We start from the raw sequence: 24,110 nt of genomic DNA, 5'->3' as shown, positions 1-24,110 counted from the left end.
TTAAATTAGTCTACATAAAACAGTTGGTTTTTCCTCAGCGCAGAGAGAAAAGGTAAATCAATTTTATTTTATTTTCCCTTAGTAAATATAAAAATATATATTCAGTAGCTATCATACAAACATAAGTCAGAGCACTGAGAGCTAGTGTGGCTGTTTTTTTCTTCTTCCATGTCTAGAGTGGCTTCCAAAAGTCTAATACAGAGGTTTTTCCCATATGTCCTTTCTGAGATTCTTTTAATTAAGGCAATGCACATGCTGCCCCTGGATATTTTCATTGCCATCTGGAGTCCACCAAATTTCACACTCCTGGTAAAACAAGGCACACAAGGGAAGTGGATCTTGGTTTATTGGAGAATAATCCCAGAAGCTCCTCTGAGCACCATATATTAGCATGATTCTGTTTTTGAGAAAGTGGAACTGTTTTCCACACATGAATTTGTGAAGTTAGGTGGTGACAGCAAGATTCTCCTTGCAGGAGAATCCAAGGGGCTGAAATTTGCAGCTACCTTTTCCAAAATCACACACCTCTACTTTAGTCAGAGATAGAACTTGGGACTTCCCTTCCCACATAACAATAACGGACTCTGCCGCTGAGTTATTGATCCTCTGTTTGAAGATACTGGCATGCATTTGGGATTAAGAATGTCCATGGTATGTACTTTTTTTAATGTACAAACCTAGGAAATTGCCATTGTGCTATACAAACATCCACCTGTACTTTATTGGTGACAACAGCCATTTAATCATAACGAAAGGGACCCATTTTTGAGGAAGCAGATATCAGCAGTGCAAAAAATGTGGAGAACTCAAAACATCAAAGCTTAAGGATTTCTAGTGAGCAATTCAGGTTAAAGAAATGGACATAAAAAGCTTGTCAATGAGGCATTCAATTGTACTAGAAAACAAAGGAAAACATACAAAGTGGCACCAGGGAATGCTCAATTAGCGTTTCCAGCTGTTCAATGAGCAAGACAACAGTATGCCCCACTTATAAGGTAGCAGCTGGCATATGACAAAAATGTGGAAGCCCCTTTTTCCTGTGAAAATGCTGAAAAAACTAATAATTAGCCATTATTACTTAGCAAACACAGCCCATGGCAGGTTGATACGTACCCTCCTCTTTTCCAACTGCCTTCCACTTTTCCTAGTATCATCATCTTTTTTCAGTGAATCTTGTCTTCTCATGCTGTGTCCTAAGTACAATACTCTTATCTCAGTTATTTTATCTTCTCATGAAAGTTCAGGTTCAGTTCAGTCTAGTACCCTCTCTCTGGTGGTTCACAGTCTCCATAAAGCTTTGATCCATATTTTCTTGCAAAGGCATTAGGGCTGATGCAAAAAAAAAATCATTTCTGTTTTCCTCCACATTTCCAATGAATCAGTCTTTTGTTTTGTCATCTTCCTTCATTGTCTAGCTCAGTGGTTCTTAACCTTGGGTTACGCAGGTGTTTTTGGACTGCAACTCCCAGAAGCCTTCAGCACCAGCTGTGCTGGCTGGGGTTTCTGGGAGTTGCAGTTCAAAAACACCTGAGTAACCCAAGGTTAAGAACCACTGGTCTAGGTTTCACCATTTTTAACTAGTAATTGAGAGTACCACAGGACTTTGGTCTTCATCTCCCATGACTCATCCATACCCTTGAGGATCTTTTCTGGTTCCTTCATAGCTCCCCGTTAAAACCTCAGAAATTTTTGCCTGAAGTCTCTATTTGGATTGATTATAGAACACAACCTTAGGTAACCCAAGGGTTTTGGACTGCAACTCCCAGAGGCCTTCACCTGGCCAGGATTTCTGGGAGTTGCAGTCCAAGAACACCTGGGTAACCCAAGGTTAAGAACCACTGAACTAAGGTAAAGAAAATCCTTAATTGTAAGTTTCTTCAGAGTCAATACTAAAGTTATGTAATTCTTCTGTAGACAGGACTGTTGTCTTCTCAGTGTCCAATTATAATTCTGCTCTTGAACTTTCTTCTTATCTTTCCTTAGTAATCATTTCAAGTCATTACTACTTCCAGTAAAATGATATCATCTGCAGAGCTTAAATTAGTGATATTTCTTCCACCACTTTTCACTCCTCCTTCATCTGAACCTAATTCAATTTTTGTGTTATATATTCTGCATACAGATGGAACAGAAAGAGCAATAAAATGTATTCATCTTTTCCATGTTCCATTCCAGTAGTAGCCTCTTCTCCAGAACACAGGTTGTACATCAGGACAATCAAATGTTATGGCATACCTGTTTCTTTTTGGACAATCGGTAGCTTTGCATGACCCACACAGTTCAAGGCTTTACTGTAATCTATAAAGCCCAAACCATTTTTATTGTGACATTCTTTGCTACACCATGGCTGAAATCCTGTTGCACAACAGAGATAATATCACCAGTGGCAAATGGCTGCTGCTTACAGGCAAATCACCATTGATTAAAGCTGATTTTGGGCTGGGTGTACTGTATGTTTTGCATAAAGATTGAACAGAAAGGAAGATAAAATACACTATCATCTGACACTTCTGCCTATGTGATGTCATGTCAGGAATAAAATTAAAACTCAAGCACTCCAGCTCAGAGCACTCAAGATGCTTTACTACACATTTAAAACTGACTTGAGTGTTCTCGTTCATAACAATTATTATTTTTTTGGAAAAAAATGTGTGCTCTATTTATTTCTTTGCTTATGAAACTCTGTGAAGTACCATGTCTAGTGAGGAGAGTTTTTGAATTGCCTTGCTCTATTGTAGAGGCACTGAGAGAAAGCAGGTGTGGTGTTTTACTGAGCTTCAACTTGCAAAGTGTTTCAGGTTCTTTTTCTGCAAAGCATATGATGCACACCTTGTTCCAATATATTGTATGCCTTGCAAAGAACCAGTAACTGAAACCCTGTTTCATAGCAAAATAAATTCCTCTACAGCAGGGAATTTGAACTGTGTTCGGGGGATGAACCAACTTTACTTAAAAATAAAATGAAACAGTGATGTTATGATTGTTTTTATTTTAAACTTGTTAATCTTCACAAATACTAAAGAGGGTTTTTGTGGTCTGTTAAAGATAAGCAACTGATCAACTTTAGACAAAAAGCTATAAATGGTCTTGATGTTCAAAACTGTCCGCGGGCCGGACAGGAGTGGCTCACGGGCCGTATGTGGCCCTCAGGCCACACTTTGCCCAGGTCTGCTCTAGAGTGTAGCCATTGAATCAGTGAGGATTTGGTGAGTCAACTCCTCTGATGAATTCAAGTGGGCCTATTCTAATTTTGACTCAGGACCACCTACACTGGTCATTTTAGATTGGGGTTGGTGAAGGCTAAATAGGGTTGCTTGGGGGTCAGGTGGGAGTGAAAATGCCATTTGGTGAAATCCTCATGTCCAAACAGCATATCAGAACTCAAGTGACCCTATTTGATCCAGCTCCTTCCAGTTTTAGGTGCAGGAGGTTCAAAAGTGGGAAAGCCTAGAATTCAGTTCTGGGGTTTAGGGAAGAAAAATACCCAAACTGAAAATAGATCAGGCCCATTGAAAATTTGATGCAAGTGCTCTTTGAACCTCCAGTTTGTCCAAGGTGCCTTTTCAAGTAAAAAAGCAACAACAGGGACTGTTGAGCAAGGGACCTGCACTTTTGGAGCTAACCTAAACATGCTAATTTTATCTTCCTGTCCCTTCATCTGTCCTTTGGACTAACTTCCTTGCTACTACTAGCATGTGAGCCACTGACAGAAGGCGATGGTATCAGTTGGGTATTTCATCACTTATCTAAGTACAATGTTTGCTGGTTTTATTATTTGCTTAAATTCATGTGGGTTGGGCTGGGAAGCAAGTGCATGATAAAGCCAACCCCAATCCACTAGTTGTAATTTATTCAGTTTTAATTGCAATTTTAGAATGCAGAGTAACCAGAGTTCTCTGGGCCATGTGCAGTAAATTAAAAATACAGACAATGAATAGAGACTGCACATAATAAAAGGAGGACATAATCATTGGCAATTAAAACAATCACAACAGCCAGTGCTGTACTATTCTAGTCTAGGCAGGATAGAGACCAACTCTCTGTTCAATAGTGCCCAAATATGGTAGCACTACAATTCCTATGATCACCAAACATTTGGCCATGCTGACTGGAGACAACGGGGGATTGTGTTCAAACAACAGCTGGCTGGGAACATTATGATTTCTCCAGACTGTCTCTGCATATAGGAGCTTGCCAACATTTGCATCTGACCGCTTGACAGATATGCAACCTAATATATTAAAGCAAGAGAATTCTAAACATAATGAAAGGATGAAGGCATACAATGATCTGCTCATATCCAACCCGACTGACACTGTATCTTCTCCTAATTCTACCCTGTATCTTCTCCTAATTCTACCCGGGGACCCAAAGGAAGTGAATTGTTCTAGTGTCAAGATATTCCTTTGTTCCATAAAGCTGGAAGTTTAAAGGCTGTTATTACTACAACTGCCTTCATTAACAATCTGGTGAAAGGGGTCAAAAGTTAAGGAGCACATTTTCTAAAAAAAGAAGTTCAAAGCAGAAGTCAAAGTGAAAAGTCAGAGATAATAAATCTAAATGGAAAATATAATCCCCACTTATCAAGGGTGATGTTCTGAATTAGATATTATAGCTGAGAGAGAAAGAGAAAGAAAAGTCCCCAGCCAAGTGTCATGTTAAAGAGCCCTGACCTTTTTGAGCTGCCAGCCCACACAGTTGCATGGATAGGAGAGGTAACTCTGTATTGCTGTTCTCTTGAAATGCACCTGAAAATCCAAGTGCAAATTTAACTTGGAACTTGTTTCAAGAGAATACATCTCATCCATGTATGAACTAACAATACAGAAAAAATAATGGACTGGCCAAGCATGCTTCCCATGGCAAAGTGAAATAGATGGGACTGAAAGCACACCTATTTTGATCCCCAAATAATGGCAATTTGGGGCATTCAGAATCAATCTTACTTTGGGAACCATGGAGTAGGACATTCTGCAGTGTAAGCCTCAGAGAAACAAATGAAAGCACAGAAATGATTCCACTTCCACTCATTTCAATAAGAGTGCAATTACACAGTGGGGGAAAAATTTGTTTCTTTCAAAGTTTCTCAAACTTTACCTAGTTTCTGCAGGTAAAGTTGCTCTAGGCATCCACACTAGTACAATCAATTATTGTGTTGCAAGGGCTGAGGCAGAAAGCTGTAAATGGGAGGAAAAGAGACATCTTTGCTGATATTGGCAATTTCCATCTGGACCAACTCTTCCTGATGTCTGCTTTTTCTTTTCTTTTTAAATATTTTTTTTTCTGAAGTGACATAGCACTTACCCATACATCACTAACTTTGACAAGCATAAAGAAAACGAGTAGAAAAGTTGTCTGGATAAAAGAAGACAACAGGTGCCCAGTTGCATGGAATTAATGCAACAGTGCACCCACAGACACCCATGTGACTGATCCATTGATTTGGATCAGATGATCACACACACCAGAAAGTTGAGAAAAGCAACACCAGGCCAATCAAAGCAAAATAAACTACTCCCTGTTAGGTAACCAAAAAGATAATTTATCCCCTATGCAAATTACCAGATTTCCTTGTGCTTAGCTTTATGTCACTTTTTGTTTTTTTAAAATTGATTTTATCTATGCCATACCTACTGCTAGTGTAAATAGCCAGTGCAGTCACACCCTGAGTCTTGTGTTGAAGGACCTTCTGATTATTACTGCATTATGTTGTGCATCTAACCAGGCTTCATTGGAAGGAAGGCCCATTTGAACTATAGCTTTGTACTTCTATATCAGCTGGTTTTCAACTAAGACGGCAAGCTGAACTACTCAACATTTCCCATTCCATTTCCATCACTGAGGCAAGGGCAGGCCATAAGAGGGAGGGAAGGAAATGGACTCCATGTATGCCAGAGATGAAGTGATCTCTGACACAACCCTGCTCAGCTGGAAATGTGGCTGCAAGCTCTGTTGGAGATCAACTGCACTGAAGCAAAGATCCTGTGGAGCAGCAGCAGAAGCTTCTCGTCTTACTAGTGAAGAGCTCAAAAGGAAACTCACTCATTTTTCCTACACAGAAATTTGCCTAAACATTAGGAAGAACCTCTTGATGGGAATAGTTCTTTGACAATGGAAATGACTATTTTTATAAGGTGGAAGACTCTCCTTTGTTGAAGGTTATCACAAGATGATAGATAGCTATCTCACAGGGGTGAATTTCCTGCATTAGTAAGGGGTCAGTCCTGATGAAATATCCCTTCCAACTCTACAAATCTTTGATTCTCTATATGGACATCAAATACCTTCATCCTGATCCTATTTACTATATGCTGTCTTTCAACAAAGAAGTTTTCAAAGCATTTAGAGACAGGAGCAAGACATGTAACAAAAAATTAAGGAAACACATGGATTCTGTCTTTGGAATATAAAGATTAATGCTTAAGTAACTCCAGCCTTCTCTTTTGTTTCTTGTGTGTGATTTCAAGAAATGTGTTGTCATATTAGTCTTATTCCATACAGTGGACCCTTGACTTACAGACGGCTTGACTTACAGACTTTTTGAGTTACAGACTTCTCTGGCCGCAAAATTTAGGTTTGACTTGCAGACTGAGATTTGACTTACAGACCAGAAAAAAACCAAAATGGAACAAAAACGGCCTGTTACGGGATTAATCGGTTTTCAATGCACTGTAGGTCAATGGAGACTTGACTTACAGACTTTTTGACTTGAGAACCGCCTTCCAATACGGATTAAGTTCTCAAGTCAAGACCCCACTGTACTTAACATTCCTGGTTTCCTTTCACAAGCTTTTCTTCATATGAACTTCTCTTCCTTCCTCACACTCACCTTCTTTTTACGCCCACCCTTTCTGCAAATAGTGGACTGGAGAATTTAGTGTTTTAGATATCTGTCTGCAGAGCCAGAAGTTGAAAGTTCAGTTCCTCAGAGGTGTCTCCTGTGAGCAGAGCCAGTCTGTGTGTGGCCTTGGACAAGCTGCACAGTCCAGGACACCCCCCACAAAAAAGGGAATGGTGAATCCCTTCTGAATATTCTGTACCTGGAAAACCCTAAAAAGGGTTGCTATACATCAGAATTGACTCCGAAGCACATGATTATTATTTATTTCTGCTTCCTTTTTTAAAAATTCTGGCTTCACCTTTCTTCTCCATGGTTTCTCTTCTCATTTTTACTTCTCAGGGTTGATCTCCAAAAAGTGAGAGGTCTGACTTTTTTTTTAAAAAAAGATCTGATGGAGGCCCTTCCCTCTCATTCCCAGAAGCGCAGGGACTGGGTGCACCAAGCGCAAGCGCGCTCTGCTAATGCTCAGAGGCGCTTTGAGCTTCCCAGACAGAAAGTTCTGGATCTTATCAAACCTCTTCTCTCTTCTGCACGTCTCCCGGTTTCAACTTCGTCATATTCCTTTTCTACTTGTACTTTTCTGCTGGTTTCTTCGCGCGATCCTTTCGGCTCTACCAGCCTCCGCCCAAACCCACTAGCTCTTCCTCTTTCTTTCTTTCCTTCCTTCCTTGCGTCTCTCCTTTTGTTGCCCAGATCCTTCTGCCTCCCTCGCTCGTCCAGTCCTTTCCCCATTCGCTCCCACCGTCCGGCCTCTCTTCGCGCTCGCCGCTGCAGCCGGCTGCGCCTTCCCCTTCCGCCCGCGCCGTCGGGCAAAGGCTTCGCTCCTGCCTTCGGCGCTCAGCCCGCGGATCGCAAAGAAGGCGGCGGCGGCGGCGGCGGCGGCGGCTGCCGGCTCTCTGTCCGGGCTATTGCAGCAGGACTGCGCCTCCCTTCCGCCAGCCCGCCTGCAACAACAAGCCCGCCACAGCCGCGGCAGCAGCAGGAGGTGTGGCCAGGCAGGAGGGGCCGCGAAGGGGGCGGAGCTCCGGGCAGCGCCACAGAACCAAGCGGAGTCCCAGCCGGCTCAGGATCTGCCGCCGCCGCCGCCGGTTGCTTTTGCTGCTGCTGCCGCTGCCGCCGCCGCCGCCGCCGAGCTCGGCGCATCCTCCTTCCCGAGCGGCTGGACCCGATGGGCATCGCAGCCTGGCCGGCCAGCCTCCGCTTCGGCCATCCCGACCCCCCCGCTGGACCGTGGCTGCCGCTTGCCTTCTGCGGGAGGCGCCCCCTGCGAGCGGAGGGCTCCTACTGTAAGATGTAGAATGCTCCCGGTGCTGAGAGCCAAGCGGCAGCAGCCTCTCCTCTGGCCCGGGAATGCCGAGCCCCCAGCGCCTCCCTGGATTTGGATGGTCCCGAACGCCTCTGGGCTCCTTCGGATCGGGGCCGCCGCTAGAGTGGGCCCCCCTCCCCACCCTCTGCTGCTTTCCTCACCCCCTCATCATCCTCCCCCGCCGCCTCCCCCGCCGCCGCCTCCTGCGCCGTTGATCCAGGGGGTTTCAAGCTGGCAACTTCCCTGCGATCCTTTCCTGCCCTTGATGGCACCCGAGCACCCTTCCACCGTGCATCAGCTGCCCTTTCTGAATGGACAGGTAAGGGAAAACCACCATCATCACCTCATCGTCCTCCCTTTCTCCCTCTCTTTCGCTGCCTCTTTAGCCTTGTCTCCCTCATCCCTGGCCGCGCGTCTTGGCTGGTTGCTTTCATGAAGGTCTTGTTGGATGATGATGTTGGATGATGAAACTCTTCCTGTTTCCCCTCCGTCCAGGCGCGCCAATTCCCCAACCCCACCCCCCCCCCCCGTGTGTCCGAGGCACGTCAAAGGGTTCTGTAGCCTTGGGGAGGCTCCTTAGGAATCGTAGGCAAACCACCGGCTAAAAGGATGCCGAACAACTTTGCGTGTCGCTGTCCGGCGCGCCGTGGTGCTGAAGTTAGCCCGCCAATTCCCCCGCTTGACGGGCGGCCGCGCTTGAGCTGCGCACGAACTGCGTCGTGGTTCCCCCAGACTTTCAGAGACGTGGCGAGCGAGAAAGACGGAGAGGAGACCACATTAACTATTAATACCCATCCATTGCTAATGCTGAGCTCGTTCCGCTTCGCTTCCAAACCACACCGAGACAGGGCAAAGTCTCTGAGCTTGCGGTGCCCCTAGGTTTACAGGACACCGCCCCAAATGCGTGCGCCTTCCCCTAACAAGATTGCAGGCTTTTGACATTTAAGAATTTTTTTTAAAAAAAGAGCCTTACCATATTGTCGATGCATTTCGTTGGGATTACATTAGTGAGCAAGATCAGTGCCCTTTTACTTGTTTAATACTAGCTCCTGCTGATCTTCTCTTTCTTTCATGAAGACCTGAGTGATATGATTTTACAGCAGAATCTAGAAGCGTTTGGAAGGGAAACTCAACGGAAGGACCTGAATTACAGGAACCTTTCTACTGCAGATGAATTCTAATCCACACACTGGCCAGTAAATTGATGCCACTTTTAAATCTAGGGATGAATACTTCTTTCTCATAACAGTCAGTCTCCCATATATTCTAGAATGCTGTGTGAAGTCCACCAGAATAAAGGCTGTGCAAAGGTTACTGTCAGATTCCAAGTCATTACAGTCTATCTGAAAACAAAGCTATCTTTGCCCTTTGAAAACTCCAGCAGGTTGGACAAGCAAATATGTCCATTAAATATTCCACAATATTTGTGTCTACTCCACTAGTTTCTCTCCCGGTGTAAGAACAGGACTGATTTAGAAAAAGATGTGTTGCAACAGTTTTTTCCTCCAATCTAGTTGTTATGCCAGAATTCGGCCACTAGAGGTTCTTAACGTCTAGGAACTTGTATTTCTTTTCATGTTTAAAATCTGCAAAATATTTATTTCAATAATGGAAGGAGGTGGGTGGCTGCTTATGAGTCTGCTCATTAGGATTAACCCTGCCTCCGTCATTCGGAGTCTATTGTGACAGAGTGGGCCAGAGATATAAAGGAAATGCTAACATAAGCAATTAAATTCAGTGCCTTCTGCTCTGATGTTCTTTGCTGTTCTCTAACAGACTAGTTTTGACCAGATATTAATTTAAGCAATACTTCTCACATGGGTTTTTTTTTTTAATTGCTTTCAGGATTACATGTTTTAAAATAGATATTTGAAACCTGGAGGTGAGCCTTAGGTATTTTAATACATGCAATAGACTATGCTAATTATGGAACTGACTATGCTAATTATGGAATAAGGATGCCTAATGCCTCTAACATACATTTAACAATATTCCATTTAGAATTCCTAAGCTCTGCATTCTTTGACTAGTTTCTAGCTTTCCTGCAAATAGATGGAAACACATACTGGTTATATATATACATGGATCATAGTATTGTGTGGTCACATTCCTGGAATGGTTGAAAGTGCTTTCACCTGCTGAATCATGACATTGCATCAAAATATAGAAAAGCTTCTTTAGTATAGAAGTGCAAGTTTCCAGTGAAGAGGGAAAGATATTCTTATAGTGCCTTTGTTTCATTTGCTGTTGTGTGCACAGTAAATTCATGAAAAAACAAATTCCTTGTTGAAGGCTGTTATTAGTGAAAATCTTTGCAATCTTTGTTTAGAGTATATATAATTTACTTGGCATCATTGGAGTCCTACTGAGTAGGAAAAGAGAACCTTAAAATGAAATGATGATGATGATGACAACAACGACAATTACAACAACATACATTTGTATACCACTCAACTTAGTGCAGGACAATTATCAGGGTGGTTAAAAACAAATATAACTAATATATCCTCCAATTCCCAGTAACCCAAAAAGAACATTAACTAACACACTAAATATAATAACATGACCAATTGCTTCTAGGATATGACCTGTAGCATCAGGGAAGCACTGAAACCTACCCAAGGGCATCACGCCAGTGCAGTCCTGTGGTTTGTCAAGGCTTTATTCACAATGAGCAATACATGAGATGTATGCAACATTCATCACAGAAGGGTGCAAACACAGACTATGGTAGAAATGGGCAATGGTGAAGAGGTGAGATGAAGTGCATTCTGACAACCCTTTTTTGGTTCATGGACCAGCTGGGGAAGGCGGGAGAACCTCCCCGCACTTGTGCACTTGCGCAAACAAGCACGGTCTCTCACACGGGTGTGGGCACGTTCATGCGCATGCGCAAATGGAAGCACAGCGCTTGTCTGGGTGCACATGTGCTCGTGCACATGTGCAAACAGCAGCACGGTGCTTGCATGGGCATGCTGGAGCACACATGCAGCCACAAACGGGCTGTGCGGGGGTGAGTGCGTGGGGGGGGGAGATCTGCCTCGGCAGCCCGGTCCGGCTTAGGCCATGGACTGGCACCGGGCCACAAACTGGGGGTTGGGGACCTCTGCATTAGAAGGATTTAAATCAGGTGCCATGTAAAAAAGAATTCAAGGTGAAATTTGATAGTCTAGTAAAGTAGAATTATCTTCTAAAATTATAGGCAAATTTACATATGTTCTAATCAGATCCCATCTAGTCTTCACCAACTTGATAAACTTGCTAAGTTTAATATTAGATACAAACTTTTTGTATATATGCGTTTTGGTTCACAGTCACACTGCACCACGAATATTGTAATTACACTTGTTGCATATGCAATATGTAGTAATACCAGATGTTGAACTCAATAAACTTATTTTCTTCACATTTTGAAAGAAACATGTTATAAAGTACACATATCAGTATGTGTTTCCAAATACATACAGCACGTACATAGTACACATTTTAAATCCCTGAACAATAAAAACGTAACAAGACTTACATGGAATGACTTATGCTTCCTTTTTAAATATTTTATTCTAGTGGATGTTTGGAGCTCATTCTCCAGTCATAGGATTTTCACCTTCTTCAAATGTGGAATTTGTTCCTCTTTTTCCTCACGTATACACAACTGCTCCACCCCATTCTGGGAAAAGTTGGATAGAAAAAAGGCTACCTAACTGCAAGGTAAGGTGAAGTTGACCTCATTATTTACACATACACTAACATCAGGAAAAAAAACAGGCAATCCCAAAGAACTATAATTATACTGCTTAATGTGAATGCGAATTTTGGGTTTATATTTATATATTTTAAATATTTTTATATTGAATTTTCTGTGTTGAGTATTTTACACTTAAGAGTTGAACATTACATTGAAATTATTTAATTTTGATAAGTTTGAACTTATTTTTTCTTTTTGGCAAGAGAATCAAATCAAACTGAATCAAGAGAGAACCTAAATAATCATTTAAAAGGAAGAGTAATTCATGGAGTGAGTGGGAAGGCATACCCCATGTGTATACTGTGTGTTTGTGTGTTTGTATGTGTGTGTTTCTCTCTCTGTGTGTGTGTTTGTGTGCTCTGACCATGAAGTACCTATGACTCAAAATCTCTTTTGAACCTGAGCTGTAACAGACCTGTATCTAAAAAAAGAGAACTCTCCAAGCTGCCAGTTTAGAGTATTTTTTGAAGAATGACATCTGAGGGCCTACCCTACTTTGACTCAGTCAGAACAAGAAAGGATCAGAATCAGTGCAAATAAAGTAAAATAAAATAAAAGGCATTTTAAATGGATTGGATTGGTCTAGGCTTCGCTGTTGCCCCCATTCCAAGAGGACTGCATCTGGGGAACATCAGGAAGGGGTAGAGGCTTGCCTTCCTCTATGAGGCAGAAACCAGAACAGAAGATTATGAAGATCAACAGCTTATGGGTGGACACAAAGAGAGGAAGACAGCACAGCTGCACAGTACAGTGTTCAACCAGGCTTTGTGGATGAGTACAGGACTGGTCCCAGACATTTTCTTAACCTGAGATGAAAAGCAAGATGGCATCCCTCCACTACAGTGGTCCCCAACCTTAGGCCTCCAGATGTTCTTGGACTACAACTCCCAGAAGCCTTCAGCACCACCTCTCCTAGCCAGGATTTCTGAGAGTTGAAGTCCAAGAACATCTGGAGGCCCAAGGTTGGGGACCACTGCTCCACTACATGTATTGGAGCTAGCTGGACTGCCAGTGGAATCATAGAATTCTACAACTGCAGAATTGAAAGGAATCCCAAGGGCCATGTATTTATTTATTTATTTATTTATTTATTTATTTATTTATTTATTTATTTATTTATTTATTTATTTATTTATTTATTTATTTGATTTATATACCACCCATTTATACACCCAGTCAGGGCCACTCTGGCAAGGAATGTACACCACACACATAGCAGGATGCCTCTGGAGACCATGCAAAATGGCTCCAATTCTATCTGAATTTATTTATTTTATTTGTACCCCACCTATCTTCTCACTTCCAATCAAAATTTAGAATATTTTGTTGCTTTAAAATCAGTTTTCAGTTTATGCTGTTAGCTAGTCCAACTCCTTGCCAATGCAGGGAATCCTAATAGGCAGTGATCAAATCCCTGTTTGAAAACCTCCAATGAAATCTTGTATCAGGCCTATAATGGGCAAGCAGGAAGCCAGTTAAGGAAAGGAGCGATCAGTTTAGGCCCACAGGCCAGTTTCAGGGCTACAGGATGGTAAAGTTCTGCCCTCCAACAACAAGGAACAGGTAGTGGAGGCTTTGGGGAACAGTCCTTGTTCTGCCACTGCCACCCTCAGTAGTGCTGGATATGTCTACAGAGTCTCAGAGAGAGCAGAGTGCTGCAGTTCCTGGTCTAGAATCCAGGTCCTTAGAATCAGACAGAATGATGACTGACCTCCCCCAGGCTGCAGAAGCTTGAAGGTGTCCATAGTTCAGACAATGGGGGGACACAGTGCATGGGGGGAGCACCCTAGAGCGGATAATCATTTGGAGACTGCTGCCTCCTAGGGCCATGAAATACCGTATTTTTCACTCCATAAGATGCACCTTTCCATAAGATGCACCAATTTTTTAGAAGAAGAAAACAGGAAAATATAATCTGTTTTTTTCGCTCCATAAGACGCACAGACTTTCCACCCCCCTGTTTTGTGGGGAAAAATACGGTATATTGCAATTATTTTTACGGATAATCTATATGGAGTACAGGACATTACACTTTCTAGAAGCAGAAGTCTTAGATAACGTAATGAGAGGCACCAGTGATTGCTGCTGAAACAGATAGGTCTCTAAGTGATTTGTGAGGAATGTCAGTATCACAGTGTGTTTATTAAACTGCTGTTAGAAGAATCATGGGTGATTGTCAATAGGGAAGGAAACAGTTTGTGACAGGACACAAGGTGAAGTCAGTTGTAGATAGGGCTGGACTTCTGATCACATGAAATTATATGCGTTTACCTCTCGCTTATTACAGATCATCATCACATTCCATCTCTAATGCCCATAGATATTTAAATATTCAGGATATTTAAAGCTAGTGAAGAAATAGTTCAGAATTGATTGCACAAGGAGTGTGGGGTGAGTCAATGCATCAAGTTGAAGTCTTTGCATGGCTCTATTAGGAGGTTTAGTATACTGCATACATAATTGCAGGAGTTGGGTGTGAAATCCTAGTGCATAACCTCAGCCTCAGCATTGCATAAATGCCACAACTTCCCCACTGTCATCTTCAGATTGTGTGTACATGTCTGCATAAGCCAGAACCTTGTGCTAAGAGTTACAGCTCATAATTGATATGCAACTGTATGTGTAGTCAGCTAGTTGTGCATGCTGTATGTGTGGAAACCACTAGAAGGTATCATGGGACAGATGTGATGTCAAGGGCAGGGTACCTGGCCTAGTCTTTATCCCTGTTAGTGAGTTTACATATTCAGTGTGAAGAGTGAAATAGTAGTTTAGTAGTAACAGTTCCGGACTTGTAGGCTTGTTCTATTACACTGTACACGTTATCATTATAATAAGCATGAAATGTATTCCCCCCTCTCGTGTGAATCAGAACGGAACTGGTTGGTTTCAGCATGCTGGATCAATTACTGAACACTTGTTGGCCTAAAACATAATCAGACTGGAACTATTTCAATTGCAGCTGAATGTGAAGTGGAACTGAACCAAAAAGCAACAAGGCTGGTTTGATTTGCTATTTCTAACAAACCCAGTAACATTAAAAGCATCTTATATGTCCTCTTAGCTCTGTAACAGATCCCAGGCTTAACAACTGTTCAGACCAGTTTAGATTATGGTTGAATTTCTTTTCAGCTCATTTTTACAAGAATTTACCCAACTTTGCAAAATTCTTTGTGTTTGGAACAGGAAGAATTTGAGACACTGTAATGGACAAAAAATTTCTTTAGCTAAGACCAAGGATCTTTTTTTTTTTTTTTTGCTATGCATTATCTCCACACCTCACATATTAATATATACTTCTATTATGTTTCCTCTTATGTGTTTTTCCTCTAAGCTAAACAGTACTAAGCATTGTAACCTTTCTTCACAAAGAAGTTGATGTCCCCCCTAGATCATTTTTGCCCCTTGCCATATTTCCCCACTAACTTGTTTCATTGATTTCAGTGAGAACTAATATCCTCAACACACAGTATTTTTAGTTTATTTACTCATAAAATCCCCAATGGCAAGCAGTGTCTAAAAGAAGTATTCCTTCCTATCCATAGTAGGAATGCTTCTTCTGTGATGCCTGCTGTGATGTATACCTTGGACATGTTTCTTGATTCAGTAGTAGGGGGCTAAATTAATAGGAACATCCCACTGATTTATCTGTTTCTACTCTAAACATGACTGGGAGCAACCCAAGCATTTTATCTACAGACAAGCTCAACTGATTAATTAATTGACTGGTGAACTGAAATGTGTATGATTAATTAATTAAGATTTCTTTAACTGGGTGACTGCCTTTGTATAAAACATCTCTTTTTGACTGATCTTTATTCATATGCTCACCCCACTTTAGCACTAGGAAAATAATAGAGCTAAAATCCAGTAGTAAGTCTCAACTAAAGTAGGCCCATTGAATCAGTAGGGATTTGGTGAGTCAAGCCTTCTGTCAATTTTATTTGTGTATTTTGGTTGTGACTTACTACTAGATTACAGTGAACTCTTGTACTCAAAGTGTATCACAAAATACTTTTTGCTAGCCCTTAATGCAAGACAGTAAAACTGGCTGGATAGCTTGATGAGATAGGCATCTGGCTAATCATAAAGTATTTCCTCTTCTTCATCTGTTCAGATCAAGCCTTTTAAAAAGCCTGATCCTTTAGAGAATGCAATATTGTCAAACAAAATAAATGGTTGCCCTGATTCCTTATGCATGCTGAAATCATCTGGATTCATTCATCCATTATGAATATCAGGATTTCACTTACTGTCCACAGTATCACAGCATTATTTTCCTCTCCTCATCAGTGCAATAAAGTTCAGTTTCAACATTTTTAAAGCTGTACTGGTTCCGACAGTGCTATTTACAAAGGTTTGCTTGGACATCAGATCACTTTGGGGAAGCACAAAGATTTTGGATAATTGCAATCTTTCCAGACAGCCAAGGGCATCTTGAAAAAGAAGTATGTGTCCTGGTGGGAGGGGAGCTTTCCCAATGTGTGTTAGAGAAGTTAAGAAGCTATAGCAGTCAGCAGAACTCTGATCTTCTTTGTCTTCCTTCAAAATTGGGCAGATCTATTTAAACAATGCATTCGCTCTGGATTCAGCCTGGATACATCCCGAGGAACTACGAATTTACCAGGGACACGAGAAGCCTTTTGTTACAACAAATCAAGTTGCGGTGGCATTATCTAGGCCAGCTACTACTCCAAGGCCTGTTCCAGCAGTGGTATTAACACCCCAGCCTATTCCAGGTTAGTTAGAAATAAGCATGCTTCCTGCCTTCTTGGTAGCATTATTAGAACTTGTTGAAACACTTTGTGAGAATTTATCTCTAATGAATGCATGTACCTCAGTGGTAAAATGTTTTGCAATGTGCCACACATCCAAATCTTCTTCCATATAGAAAAAAATGTACATGTTGGAGACAAGGTCAGGCTAACATCTTAGCACATCTTACCACATGTTTACACTTGACAAGGGGAGGGAGATTTCAGTGTGTGAGATGCTCTCTGTCAGGTAGCACCATCACTCAAGAGGACTGCGTTGTATGAGCAGACTTTTTCAAACTGTTACAGCATTATTAGTGCCAAAGAATGTCCATGAACTAGATTTGGAAGCCACCAAGTGATTACTTAAAGCCAAGGAATAGATGTAATGATCTTCTGGCCTCCAGTGTTGCACTGCCCTCAACACGCATATTTGCAATAACTCTGACAGCCTATTTTAATGTATGCCAATGAGTGGATTATAATTTATGGTGACCCTTTCCAGGATTTTCTAGATATAGAGTAATTGGAATTGACTTACCGTTCCCTTCTTTTGAAGGCTCTTTAAGATTTAGCCACTTTTCCTGGGAGAAAAGGCTAGCTTTTCTCCCAGGAGGGAATTTCTAAACTATCCAGCCAGCTTCTCATATAGCTAAGGTGGTATAACTTCTAGAATGCTTGGAATGAAAAGACAGAATTTCAAACTTATGCTCTCACATAAAGATCCCTGAATTGTCTTGGGCACAGTGGTCTACTGCCCATGAAGGGTCTGAGAATCAAAAGTCAGACCCCAATGCATACGGATATAAATTCTTTGGGAAGAAAAGACAAGAGAAATAATAAATAACAATTTGGGGTGTTAACTACTTTAGCAGCTTTTTATACTTAGACATAGAGCTATCAAGAATACTTGTTGAATTATTTGTTTCTGCTGGTCCAGACTGTCTCAACTTGTGCATGGAAATATGCATAGTCCACACTTTGTATGAGATCACTAAGTGGCTACACGTGCTTTCAAAACTCAAAATCAGCTGAAGACCTGAACTAAATTTCTGAACAATATTCATAGCAAATGCTTACTTTTAGAATTCAAGGGGTCAGTGGGGAATACTGGATGGCAAATTGAACCAACAGTTCATTAAAAGTCACTTACACACCACAAATATGCAGGACACCATTTCCATAAATCTGCATATCTCAGGCAGAGTGCACACCAGTATGAGCTGCAATTTGTGTATTGAATTGTTGTTTTTCTGCTTTTGTTAAGAAAGGACCAGGAAATGGTTTTTCCATCTTTGCTTGCTAAGATGGAAAAAAAATGGCAAACCAAAAACACACAATTGTATTTCAAATAATAACAGGATGGTAATTTCTTTATTTTTACAACCGTTTCTTAATTAGAAACAATATTGTACTAAGATAATTTTGTTTCATGTCTTCTCTCAGAGTAATGTTGCACAATGAAGTGAGATAATTTTCTCATAAAGCCCAGAATTTCATTGTTAGAAAAAAACATTGTTCCTTAGCAATTATCAACACTTATTTATTGTAATTAGCTAAAGCTCGTCTTCTGCCTTGATACATGTGAACAAATTAGATAATTCACAGACTCCCATTGCTTTTATGTATGTCATACAAAGCTATCCTATCTTCTTGCTGGTATTCATTATTGATCTAATATTGTGGGCTTTCCATTGTGGTTTATGAGAACCATAGAAAGGTATGCTGAGGGCCAAATGAACAGAGTTGTATAATACCTATATCTGGATATCTGGATAAGAAAGCTTGTTGTACAGTTCAGTGAGAATGCATTATTAACAGTTATTCCGGTTAATGACCAGACACTATTACAAGAATATGATACCGATATCTTTTATTATATTTCCAGCAGATTGACTGCTCTATTTATTTTCTTGGAACGTTTTCCTGACCTTGTATTTTCACGTTATAAAGGCAAGCAAAGGCAAATCTTCATCAATAAAGAGAGACAATTATTATTATTATTATTATTATTATTATTATTATTATTATTATTATTATTATTATTATTATTATTATTATTATTATTATTATTATTATTATTTATTTATTTTATTTATATCCCGCCTATCTAGCCAATAGACCACTCTAGGCGGCTCACAACAGGGATACAACAATAACTAAAAACAAATTTACAAAGAAGAAAACTTTCAACCATAAAATTATACACTAAGAAAAGGAAAAAAGGAGAATCAGGATTAGCTAAGGGAGGGTGGGGGGAAGGCCTGCTGAAACATCATTGTCTTTAATTGCTTTTTAAAAATACCCAGTGAGGGGGCCGCGCGAATGTCCGGGGGAAGATTGTTCCAGAGGCGAGGAGCCACCGCCGAGAAGGCCCGACTTCTTGTCTTTTCCTTCCAGGCCTCCCTCGGCGTTAGGCTCCTCAACCTCACCTCCTGGCTCGCGCGAGTGACACGGGTAGAACTTGGTGGTAGAAGGCGTTCCGCCAAATATCGAGGCCCTAAACCGTTTAGGGCTTTGTACGTGAGCATCAACACCTTGAAGTCGATGCGGAATCGGATGGGCAGCCAGTGCAATGCGGCCAGAATGGGCGAGATATGTTGGAATTTTCTCACCCCACTAAGGAGTCTGGCCGCCGCATTCTGCACCACCTGAAGTTTCCGCAGCAGCCTCAAAGGTAGCCCCATGTAGAGCGCATTACAGTAGTCTAATCTTAAGATTACGAGCGCGTGCACCAAAGTGGTGAGCGCCCCAACATCAAGATAGGGCCGCAGCTGGGCCACCCGCCTGAGATGGTAGAAGGCGGTTCGGACCACCGACGTCACCTGGGATTCCATAGTGAGCGCCGGGTCAAGATGGATTCCCAAGCTGCTGTTAATACTAGCTAATTTGTTGATGAAGTGGCATGTTAGTATGTCAATGTGCAGAAAAAAGTCCACCTTTTCCTTGTTTTCCCACCCTCAGTAGCATTTTTCCCTCCCTAAAATACTATCTGTGATTGATCTGAATCAAAATTATAATGATAATAATTAATATATGTGCTGTCAAGTCAATTCTGGCACATGGAGACCCCTTCTAGGGGTTTCTAGGTATAGAGTACTCAGAAGAACTTCACCATTTCCCTTAATGGGGGTGGAGAGCACTCTGAGGCTGCAGCTTGCCCAAGGCTACACAGGCTGGCTCAGGAGGCACAACGGGGAATCAAACTTCCAATCTCTGGTTCTGCAGATGATACCTGACTCACTAAGCTATTTAGCAGGAGGTGTGGAATAGTTTTTCACACAGGGGCCAAATTCCAATTTAAAAATAGGTTTCAAGGGCTGCATTCTAAGATTGGACAGGTCTAAAGGCACTGGGAGAAGCCAAAGCAGAGTGTGCAAGACATTTCCCCACCGAACATATGAAATCACAGCTCAAATCTGTGTCTACTCAGAAGTGTGCTCTTATGCAATAGTGTCTCAGCAGGATTTGTAACAGGGAATTGTACTAATATTCTGCTAATTTTTAATGCAAGCTCAACCCCTTTGGAACACACTGCATCTCCAGTGTAACAATTCCAGTGCAGGAAGATTCTGTATCACTGAACAGAGGTGATAACACAGGGCATCTGATATACTACCATGCATTTAGTTTTTATACTGATAACAAAGCTGGAATGGAGAAAAGAATGGTGGCCAGCAGAAGCTGAAGAAATTTGTGAGCTATGCAAGGTGTAGTTCTGTAAGTCTGTTGCAGCAAGTGGTCTTGACTGAATTAAAATCAACAGAAGTTATTCTAGGGGCAAAATTCAGAAGAAGCTCAGATGTTTCTTGAACCAATGTCTCTGTTTCTCATGAGAGTCCATCAGCAAAATCCATTTGCCCCATTAACAATCATTTTTGTGGATAGTTAAGAGTTTTCTGGAAAATGACCGTGATAAGTAAGAAACAGAAGTCCATGAATGTTGATTTGCCCAGGATATGGAGTTGCTCTTAGAGTTGTCTTGTGAATGCCAACTGTAATATGCACTACCAAAAATAGATTAATCTTTGGAGGAATATGTGGCTTTATTTAGAGTAGTGACAGTACTCTGGGTGTAACTAGGTCAGCTTGTAGTCCAAGCAGGGTGTGTATGTATGGTTCTCCAGCCACATCTGCCACAAACTGTCACAACAGACTTTGTGTGTTATGTATACAACAATTAATGATACACACTATTTCTCTATTTCTCACTCATCACAGTCATTTTCCAGAAAACTCAAACTACCCACAAAACTGATTTTTAATGGAGCAAATGGGTTTTGCTGATGGACTAGCAGGAGAAACAGAGAAGCATAAGTTCCAAAGATATCTGAGCTTCTGAATCTTGTTCCTAAAAAACGTCCATTGACTTTAATTTGGTCAAGGTTACCTGCATCCAATGAAGTGGACTCACTTTCTTTTTGTTTGTTTTTCTGTGGAGACCATGCAAGCACCTAACATTTTCCTATATACTTAGTTGTTGAAAATGAACAAAAAATAAGAAATGCCATTTGGTTTAAAACATTTGTAGCACAATCATTGTGCATGAGTTAAAATATGGGTGGATATTAAGAATCCGAGAATAGTCAGAAATGGACAAAATTACTTTTTTCCAGCTAGATCTCCCAGAAGACCACAGCCAGCATGGCAATTTGGAGCTGTAGTCCAGCAGGAAAGAGGGTTACGTTTCCTGTTTCTGGAAATATTCATGCAAGGAATTTCATCTTCGTATTCTTGAAGACTTTCGCGGCCGGGATCTAATGGTTGTTGTGGGTTTTTCAGGCTCTTTGGCTGTGTTCTGAAGGTTGTTCTTCCTGACATTTTGCCAGTCTCTGTAGCCAGCATCTTCAGAGGACAAGAGTAGGAACTCTGTCCATGCTCTGTTGCTGTTTGTTGAATAGTGAGTATTTATAGCTGTGGGAACAGCTTTTATCCTTTTCAGGAGATAGGGTTATGATGGTGATCAGCGTGTTTTTGTTGTGGATGTATTGTTGTGATAAGGGGGAGAGATTATCTGTCACTGTGATTGATGGATGTCTTTAGCTGGTCCTTTTTGTGCAATGATCCCTGGTCCTTGTGGCTGGGTACCAGGCCTTGTTCAGTTTTAGACTTTCCTGTTTTTTGTTGAAGCTCTGCTGGTGTTTATGGATTTCAATGGCTACCTTGTGCAGTCTAACATAATGATTGCTGGTGTTGACCAGTACTTCAGTATTTTGAAATAGAATTTCATGTCCAGCTTGTTTTAGCGCATGTTTGGCTGCTGATGATTTTTCTGGTTGTTTTAGTCTGCAGTGTCTCTCATGTTCTTTGATTCTGGTGTGAATGCTGTGTTTTGTGGTTCCAATATACACATGTCAACAACTGCAAGGTATCTGGTATATTCCTGCAGTGGTGAGGGGGCCCCTTTTGTCCTTTGCTGACCGTAACATTTGTTGTATTTTTGTGGTGGATCTGAATACTGTTTGTAGGTTGTGTTTTCTCAAACGTTTCCCCATGCAGTCCGTGACCCCTTTGATGTATGGCAGAAATACTTTATTTGTGGGTGGCTGTTTGGTGTTGTTTTCTTGGTTTGATGGCTCTTTTGATTTCATTCTTGGAATAGCCGTTCGCCTGTAGGGCCCAATTCAGATGGTTGAGTTCAGTGCTGAGAAACTGAGCTTCACAGTTCTGATTTGCACGGTCTACCAGTGTTTTGATTATGCCTCTTTTTTGTCATGGGTGGTGGTTGGAATTTGTGTGTAGGCACCAGTCCGTGTGGGTGGATTTTCTGTAGACCTTGTGTCCTAATAGGAGGTCAGTTTTGCCTATGACCATGACATCTAAGAAAGGCAGTTGGCCCTCTATTTCTTTTTCCATGGTGAATTGTATATTTGGGTGGATGCTATTAAGATGGTTTAGAAATTCGTCCAGCTTTTCTTCACCGTGGTTCCAAATTGTGAAGGTGTCATCAACATATCAGAACCAGACTGTGGGTGTGAAGGGTACTGAAGCCAGGGCCTGTTTTTCGAAATGTTCCATGTAAAAGTTTCATCTTCCTTTACAATAAGGGTTTTTGCCCCCCGCCCCAAGTGGAGCGGCAGATGAATGAATGAGACAAGACTGCTAGTTCATTATGAAACATTGGAGGCTGGCAAATGCTCTACATGTCTGATATGGCAGCTGCAAATACCTGGAAGCAGAACATTTTATTTTCTGTAGGAAAGAGTAATGGCTCATTATGCCTTGGCAGATAAAAGCAGATTGTTGTAACTGGCATAGATGCATTTGCAAGTTTTTGTTTATCTAAAAGGAAAAAACTGCATACTATTTTCTCATCCATAAATTACAATTTATTTCCTGCCCATCTCCCACTCTAGGTGATACCAATCACATTACATGTAATACATAGAGGAGAAATTGTTTAGACCTCTATTAGGCTGCACACTAATTTTCTCTCCACTAGTTCGCAAAGTGCCAAAAGGACCAAGTTATTTCATGATGACTTAAATGTACCTTTTTATTGATCAAGAAGGACCTGTTACCCAAAAAGCATAAATCGACATACCATTCATTAGATTGTCAAGGTCAGTTTGACATTCAGCCAGATTGTATACAGCCTACTAATTTCCTTGAAGTTACTTTGATTTTCCAGCGAAGCTACTATATTTAACTTAATGTATCAAGATGAGCAACCATATTTAGTGGTGTTCATTTCTATCCTGAGAGCAGGGCAAATTCATTATGGTTCTATAAATCTCATTTATTTTGAAGTCAGGAGTAAGTTGCAACGTGGCACAGAGTCAAAAGAACATTGAAAGCTGAAAAAAGCTGGACAAATTTGCAAGGAATGTCTTTGAAGTCTTGGCTTGTCCCTGAGGTTGACTGTAGAAAGATTCACCACCTGTGAGTTCTTATTGCCCTAAAGAACCCTGCTCCAACTCTTAATTCCCCAGGACTGCAGGGATGAAGGCAAGAATGCTATGAGTTTCTCACTAGTTGGATCACTTCACATTGAATAATTTTTGCAAGTAGGAAAAAGAAAAGAAAATAGTTGGCTTTGCAGTTTCCTGTAAAAATGTCCGTTGCACAACTCCTGAGATTAATAACAGGATCATGGTCTGGTCAGACAGGTCTTTCCGAAAATACAAAGCAGAACTCTCAAATCCAGCATAGGTGAGGAACTGCTAGACCCCCATAGACTTCAAACACCCAGGGATCCAGGAGGCTGAATGGCTGGAGGAAGATAACTCAGTGGTGAAGTCAAAGGCGAAGAGTGAATTCCCTTCCAGCTTAGAACAGTGCTACAGAAGGAAGCCTGGCTAGAAGACCCCAGATACTGCTTAGCTATAGAGAAAGACTCTTCAAGAGTAAGGTGTATTCCTGAAGAAAACTCCTCCTCTCCAGGGAAACCAGGATGCTAAATCGTGCAAGCTGAGCTCCTCTGATTCTCCATTAGCTAGCTATGAAAACCTCAGTTTAGCTGCAACA

General features: G+C 41.4%; 1 protein-coding gene across 1 annotated transcript in view; it reads left to right on the top strand.

Annotated features, from left to right (window-relative positions):
- The first annotated feature begins 7,232 nt into the window (after positions 1-7,232).
- The window catches only part of TCERG1L (transcription elongation regulator 1 like), a 239,728-nt gene continuing 222,850 nt past the window's right edge, over positions 7,233-24,110 (top strand). The window contains exons 1-4 of the mRNA XM_078390259.1: positions 7,233-7,413; positions 7,535-8,466; positions 11,712-11,855; positions 16,448-16,628. Of these exons, the coding sequence (XP_078246385.1) occupies positions 7,233-7,413; positions 7,535-8,466; positions 11,712-11,855; positions 16,448-16,628 (1,438 nt within the window). The remainder of the gene's footprint in view (positions 7,414-7,534; positions 8,467-11,711; positions 11,856-16,447; positions 16,629-24,110) is intronic.

Source organism: Pogona vitticeps, chromosome 3, assembly GCF_051106095.1.
Source record: "Pogona vitticeps strain Pit_001003342236 chromosome 3, PviZW2.1, whole genome shotgun sequence".
Lineage (NCBI taxonomy): Eukaryota > Metazoa > Chordata > Lepidosauria > Squamata > Agamidae > Pogona > Pogona vitticeps.
The sequence above is the reverse complement of the archived record's forward strand: the minus strand, read 5'-3'. Positions and strand labels throughout refer to the sequence as shown.